This window comes from Nicotiana tabacum, chromosome 19 (assembly GCF_000715075.1).
Source record: "Nicotiana tabacum cultivar K326 chromosome 19, ASM71507v2, whole genome shotgun sequence".
NCBI classification, from domain to species: Eukaryota; Viridiplantae; Streptophyta; class Magnoliopsida; order Solanales; family Solanaceae; genus Nicotiana; species Nicotiana tabacum.
The window spans coordinates 68,590,708-68,598,333 of record NC_134098.1 but is presented as its reverse complement, the minus strand read 5'-3'; the positions used below and the strand labels follow the sequence as shown (position 1 = coordinate 68,598,333).

The window sequence follows — 7,626 nt, the reverse complement described above, 5'->3', positions numbered from 1 at the left end:
TTTCATCCTCTCCTTTCACTTTTTTCTTTTTCCTTTTAGAAAGTATCACTAATATATACCTACAAGATCCAACTGTTCAAATTTCAGGAGCCATATATTTGTGGTCCTAGATCGTTAATAAAGTTTTTTTTTCCTTCTCAACCCAAAATAGGTATTTTAAAACTTTTTAAACCTAATTAATTCCACGGTTGAAGCTGTGGGCGATATATCCTATAAGTGAAGTTCCAATTTTAGGAACCATATTTGTCTTCAATCGTAAAAAGTGCCCTCTTTTCGTTTCAAGTGAAACAAAAAATAAGAGATAGTCTGTCACTTCTAGTCACTGTTATCTTTGTTCTTTTCCATATAAACATTAGTATTTGATGAATTAAATTAAAATAATTTGGCTCCAAAAGCATATAAAAGTAGATCTAAAAAATAAGAAAAAGATATCGGGATCGCAAATCAAGCCGCAATCAACGATCTTGTTCACACAGTAACCGGTTTACCGGTCAAAACTAACGTCTGAATGCATCGATCAGTGTTCCTGCAACTCCAGTCTTTGGACCAGCATGCATTAAAAGCCAACCTGCAATTTGTTTACTCCGCAAAATTTACTAACATTCCATGTTTATATAGAGTATTAATTTATTATAGTTAGTTAATAAATTAAGATATTATTTATTAATTAATTATCATTTAGTAATAACAATATATATCAAAATAAGCACCTATTTATTGTCCGTACAATTCTATAACCGGCTGAACCCGGTCAATCTTTGTGTCCACCTTCACACGATTCTCTGTGTACATGTTCCCACTATATATGCCTTGGCCTAATGGATTTACTATCTCTTCTTCTCCTTCCTTATTTATCTACTTTCTTTAGTATTTCTGCTTATTAATGGAAAGTTACAAAGACATAACGATAAAGATGGAAGATCCCATGTCTTATTTTGATAATTTTCCAGTTATTAGCAATTCATTTACAGGCTTAGTGTCAGATTATAATTTTGCGGTTGAAGGTAAGAATAATAGTATTAATTCATCTTTGGGGTTCATGGAGTTATTGGGTGTTCAAGACTTTTGTTCAGCTTCAGTCTTTGATGTAAATAGTATTACTACTAATCTTGATCAGTTGTTACCAAAAGAAGAGAAGTACCATATAGAACCTGCAGTTTCTATATCTGAAGAAGTAAAGCCATCTCCAGCAGCTGAGAGCAAAAAACAACTTACTGTAGCAGCTCATGGATCATCTAATAACATATTGAATACGCCATCAACGCCAAATTCTTCTTCGATTTCCTCTGAAACAAATGAAGGCCACGCTCAAGATGCAGAGGGCGAAGTAGCTGAGGAACAGATCACCAAGACAAAACTTCAGTATGTTCTTATTACTTGCACTAGAAAAAACACTACTTTTACTTTTTATTGTGTGAAAAAGAAAAAAAGAATCATAAACGTGTTTTCTTGAATCAAGTTTATAGTACTGCGTAGTTGTTATAGTGTAACTATACTGCGAGTGTAAATATATATATACCTAATTAATCTGCTGTTGCTAATTTCATTTTTGGGTTATGTGTAGGTTGAAAGCAAAGAAAACAGTTAATCAGAAGAAGCAGAGAGAGCCCAGAATTGCATTCATGACAAAGAGTGAGGTTGATTTTCTGGAAGATGGTTACAGATGGAGAAAATACGGCCAAAAAACTGTCAAAAACAGCTCTTTCCCCAGGTATATATATATCTCTATATACTCCCACTGCCAATAAAGAGCCATTATTTTGCACTGTTTTGTAATTATATTCTTCCAAAATCGTCTTAGAGTTTGGAAGGTTTTCGAATAAGCTCAGACGGGTTCCAGGTTGGCACAAATGCGTGGCCCTCTGGAAAATCACTTTAACAAATAAGCTGAAAAAGTTAAAAAAGAGAAAGCCTTTTTAGAAAAAGAAGATTAGATTTTATCCTTACACATATAGCCTATAAGGGAAAAAGAAGCTGTTTCCTTTTGTGATTGATTTGTAGTACTAGTTAACTATCTTCGAATGGATATTTAGCTTAATAATTAAGTGCATTTCCAAAAAAATATTAGCAAGTGTTGAAGGGGGAGAAAAGTTACTGAATTCATTATTATTTCCGTTTTTACTCTTACACTTGTGCTACACAACAAAGTCCAAATTCCCTCCTTGGTTTAAAGCTTGATCTTAATTTATCACTATCATCTAAAAGTACAATTATACATAACAATTCTCGTGATGATTATCTCTTTGTTGTTGTGAGGTTACTGCTACCAAAAATTAAACAGAGGGGGGTTGTTTGCTAAATGGAGAGTAAGAATGAGAATGAAAAACTCAAGGAAATACAGGTTTACACAATTATGATTAGTGTACAAGTCTAAGAGACTTTCACGTATTCAACTTTTAGGAATCGAGGACTCCAACCTATAAAAATATACATGCATCGCTCCTTCAGGTTTCCTAATAAGAGAGTTCATTTGTGTTTAGCCATTTCCCTAATTATGTTGAAGATTCTTATCATTAGTAATTCAACTTGCGGTAGCTATCAAATCTTGTTGCAATGTAAATATTTCCAATTGTGGGTAACATGTGTTGGATCATATAATTAAATAAATAAAAATGTGTTTTTTCTAACAACTTTTGCTTTTAGATGTTAAGCTCAGACACTTCAACATAGTATTAAAGCATACAGGTCCTGAGTTCGAATATCATCGTCATCCATTATCAAAAAGGATTTTCACGAGCTTTGCCTATGAAAAAGAATCAAACCTGCAGGTGAAAGAGCGTGTTACATATAGGGGCGTGTTACGTATATAATTAAATAAATAAAAATGTGTTTTCTCTAACAATTTAAACTTTTATACGAGATGATGACACTTCAGCATGTAAGTTGTTGCTATAGGTTAAAAAGGAAAATGATATGTACGTCCATGTTGGGAAATTGAATGACATATTGATTTGCAGATATTCCATATTTGTGTTTTAAACTTTATACATTACACATTTGTTGCAGGAACTACTATAGGTGCACAAGTGCATCATGTAATGTAAAGAAGAGAGTAGAGCGATGTTTCAATGACCCAAGCATAGTGGTGACCACATACGAAGGGAAACATACTCATCCAAGTCCCATGAATATGAATATGAATATGATCAATATGCCCCGCCCAACCTTATTTCCAACTCGAGTTTTCCCCTTGCCAGCTCCCACTGCCACCTTCCCTCTGCAAATGCCGTTCCATATTAATCAGTCCGCGCAGCCTCATTTCAACGACTTGACAACTCCATTAGCCTCGAATCTTGATCATGCCGCTTTGGTTGCTCATGGACGGCGCTTTTGCAGTGCTCCTCCTTCTGTTGAGATAATGAGAGACCAGGGGCTTCTTCAGGATCTCATGTCGTCCAGGGTGGTAGAAGAAGACTATAGATGATATATATATATATATATATTATAGGTAATGAAGCAGTTGTAACATACTAGATGACAATCAGTGCTGAAATAACACCCAGTATGCATTACTTTGCTAGTGGTGGTACTCTTTGGCATTTTCGGTTTAAGGAAACTTACAGATATCTTTTGGCTCTAACAATGACGTTTTTGGGATCCAATATAATGTATGGGGTTTCTTTATCATGTTTATACTTTGCTGCTACAATAGTATGACGATGGATATGTAGAGTTCTTTGTTGTTTCTTGATCGAAAGGAATGCTCATTATTTTTATAACGTACGGTCATACCTCTCAATAACATCCATATATTACAAGACTTCTTTATAAGAATCAAGCTTTTTCGGAATCAATTTTTATGTTATGTTATAATATATGTTTTGTATAATAACACTTCGTTATAACATTCAAAAAATATTCCGAACAAACGATGTTGTTATAGAGAAGTTTGACTGTATATGCTTTTAATTTGGTGCATATCGAGTGAGGATAGGGTCCTAACGTGGATCCTAACTTGCGTTTGAAAACTATTGCTTCATAGTTAAGATAAGGAGGAGAATCTGTCTTATCTATGGCGAAAATAAAATTTTGGGCCAACATAAATCCATTGGTCACTCAATTTACTAACTGAAGTTTAAAAGTTCACCCTATCAGGATGACGAATTACATTATACTTCATAAAATCTCAAAATTCAAAAAAGAAGTCCAAATACCAAGAGGGGTTTATCACAATTTTTGCTTGATAACGCGGGTATTCATTGCAATGGTGTAGAACTGACATACGCTTAATAAGATTGGGCAATTTGTCCTAATTGGATCTTATTATTTCCTCCTTTCTCTGGTTCCTGGTTTGTCCTTCGCTTTTACGATTGCCATGTCCTAACTATAAATAAAAAGATGAATTCATAGATTTGATCAGATTCTATGTTCTATTTTCTAAAATTCATTTTTCAAATTTATTAACTATGTATAGACAGACAGATCAGACATACTAAACACTTACCGCACCGAGTGTGTATATCAATCTAATAGACACTAGTAGTCCACCAAACAGTATAGGAAAACCAGATTCTATATCTGTTCCCACAGTAAATGAGCGGAAAGTAAAAGACACATGATGTTTACGTGGGCAACTCCTTGCTCAAGGGATTAAAAACCACGACCTACCCTATTTTGATTTCAACTCCACTAAACCGAGCAAACTTCAGATTACAACCTATTGCAATTTAGAAATTAAACTCTTAGTCCCGTCCTTTACAATAACTTTGTAAGCCCTTTGCAATAACTCTATCATAAAACAACATACCTTGACTAACTCTAGTCAAGAAACCAAACCAAACAATGGTTGAAATCTGAACTACAAAATAAGATTACAAGTGAAGAAAAAAATAACAAAGACTCAACAAACCTAAGGACTTAAGGTATCTTCAAATTCGGATATGGTCCTTGACGTTGTAGCGGCTTTGTTCTTGAGAGAGCCTTGAAGGCAGTGGCGGCTAGCACTTGAGAGAATATGATTTTTGTATTTTCAAGTGTTAGGTCAAACCTTGTAACATGTTGTTTATATATGAGAGAGCAAGTGAGAAGAGATAGGGACATTTCATCTTTTAGATTGGCATCTAGCAAACTACAGTTATGTTGTTGCACTGCTGCCTGTCGGTACAACCTAGGATTTAAAGATGACGGGAACATTATTATCTTTAATATAGATGGAGTGGAGAACTTTACGATAGTTATTGAGTCCCGCCGGATACCGACAAACTTTCGGTGGTGACTGACATGTATGAGTGAGTTAGGAGGTGAAGTTGGGTATGAAATTCGGGAAAAAGAAAGAGAGAAGTGATTTTGAGCTTTTAAGGCAGGGGTTTAATCAAAACAAAAAAGAATTGAAAAAGAAACTAGGGTTGGAGGGTGAAACCTAAGGTAAAAAGGTAAGACATAAATAAATAATCTAGGCTAGAATTATAATTTCAGCTAAAAAAGGGAAAATTATTGAAGGTGAGGGAGTCGGGGAATTGAACCCAAGACATCCCACACGAAGAAAGCAAGGTAAGCAACAAATTCGACTAGTGCCCCCAACGGGCTTTTGTGCTTTAGGGTACCTAATTAAATATAAAGTTGTTTCTCAAGGTATATATACATATAATACATGTATATATAGAATTGTTTTCGAGGTTTACGGGGTTCGATGACCGCTCTACCATACACATAGGCCAGCCTCTGAGTTCAACAACTTTTACAACTGTAGAGTTGACTATACGACGTCCAAGGGAACTGATTCACACTTGGTCCCTATTTGTTCCTCGAGAATATCTGTCCACTATCAAAACATGAAGTAACATATCTGCTGCCAGTCGGTACAGTGCATCAGCTTTTACAATTGTAGAGTTGATTGTATGATGGCCAAGGGAACTGGTCACATCTGGTCCCTATCAGGTTCCTTGAGAATGTTAGGCAATCAAAACACGAAATAACATAACTTATTGATGACGTCCAAATCCACTACTAAAAAATAAATGGACACGGTCGCATGCAATATAATTTACCCAACTATGAGTCGGGGTTGAATCCCATAGAGAACAATATGTAGGCGATTAGGCGTGTAAGAGAATTATCACTTTTTATGCTAAGCCAAACACTTAGAAATATTTTGAGAAAATATTTAAACCTAATTGCGAAAATATAAACTAACCTAGAAAGCAAGTAAAATGATCAATGGCGACAAGTAGGGATGCATTGGGAATTACACTCAAGTAACGATCCAATATATTTCACGATTTTATAAATATGAGTGAGTTTGTTATTAATTAACCTCGGGTAATAATTCTATATTAGCTTCTTCCGAAAACTAACAAGACTTCCTAATTAAATTATTTCTAAAATAATTAAGAAATTAAGCACGCCCGAATATGGCTACAAGTAGTTCAATCCTATCCCTAGGTAGAATCTATAAAGTGAGGGTTAATGCCTCAAGTTATTGTTAATTAATCTTTCCCAACCCCGGATTATTTTTTTCAAAATTTATTCGAAGTGAATGGGCGAGTCATAGGATTAGCTAATCCTTTTGGAAACATTAAAGAACAAGAATAATTAAAGAAACAATAACTCACTTCATAATAAATAAAAATCGTTCAGTACATAAGCACAACAAGGTATTTAATCCATATTTTAAGTATGAATATTCCCATAAATAAGATTTAAGTGCTGAAAAAAATATTACACACTAAGATATTCAATACAAAGCAAGGAAATGAAGAATTGAACATAAATGGGCAAGAAATTCTCAACCAAAACTTCAAAATCTTCAAGACCCAAGTGTGTGCAATAACTCAAGATCTAAAAATGCCAAAGAGACTGACAAAAGCTGCCCCCAGATGCCAAAGATATAAAAAAAAATGTAAGCTAGGTCATGTATTAAACAGTTTGGGGTCAAAACGTGAAATTCCAGAACTGCCAGATTTCTACCCAGATTATGTTCTATGTGATCACATAGAGATAACCGCGATCGCATAAAGATAACGTTTGCAAAGTTACGCTTTTGCGTGGAGACAGACGCGTTCGCGTACAACGTTTGATCAGTGCTGACCAATTTTACTTCTACACGATCACATGACTTCAACCGCATTCGCATGGCTTCTTTACCCTGGGCTTATGCGATCGTATGTAGCCTTCCGCGATCGCATAGCTTCTTTTTCCTGGACTTCCGCGATCGCATGGTTGCTTCTGCGATTGCATAGAGCAATAACTGGCAGCGTTTTATTTTTCCCAATTTAATACATTTTGACTTGTTTTCTTCCGTATCTTCTCCAAATCATATGATACCTGAAATATGCTAATAATCCTCAATAAATGCCTTAGTTTCTTAATAAAATCATGCAAACGTCTAAGTATTAAGAAGAGGTAAGTTGGTAAAATACTAACTTATCAAACCCCCAAACTTAAACTATTGCTTGTCCTTAAGCAATTCAACAACTAAGAACATCCTTTAATAAAATTATCAATTAAGCTCAATGACATACCAAACATCATTTCAAGCCAAAAAGGTTCAAATTACACACAATCTAGTGACTTCGGTTAGTACCAACAATTAATCCAAAGCATACAAATCGCCAACAACTTCTCACCAATTTCATTTCAATTCTAGTGCTCAAACACAACATTAATTAAAGTAGCAACCAAGATATG

At 34.8% G+C, this 7,626-nt stretch overlaps 1 protein-coding gene across 1 annotated transcript; it reads left to right on the top strand.

Moving 5' to 3' along the window:
* Positions 1-780: 780 nt before the first annotated feature.
* LOC107777523 (WRKY transcription factor 68) lies at positions 781-3,691 on the top strand. Its single transcript, XM_016597570.2, has 3 exons — positions 781-1,362; positions 1,565-1,711; positions 3,007-3,691. The coding sequence occupies exons 1-3, from the start codon at positions 884-886 to the stop codon at positions 3,422-3,424; spliced, it is 1,044 nt and encodes a 347-aa protein (XP_016453056.1). The 5' UTR covers positions 781-883; the 3' UTR covers positions 3,425-3,691.
* Positions 3,692-7,626: the final 3,935 nt, after the last annotated feature.

Excerpts from the sequence above, each read along its gene's own strand:
- LOC107777523 (XM_016597570.2), top strand. The coding sequence starts at position 884 with ATGGAAAGTTACAAAGACATAACGATAAAGATGGAAGATCCCATGTCT. Across the intron at positions 1,363-1,564 it reads ATCACCAAGACAAAACTTCA|GTTGAAAGCAAAGAAAACAG; the intron begins GTATGTTCTTAT and ends GGTTATGTGTAG. Across the intron at positions 1,712-3,006 it reads AAAAACAGCTCTTTCCCCAG|GAACTACTATAGGTGCACAA; the intron begins GTATATATATAT and ends CATTTGTTGCAG.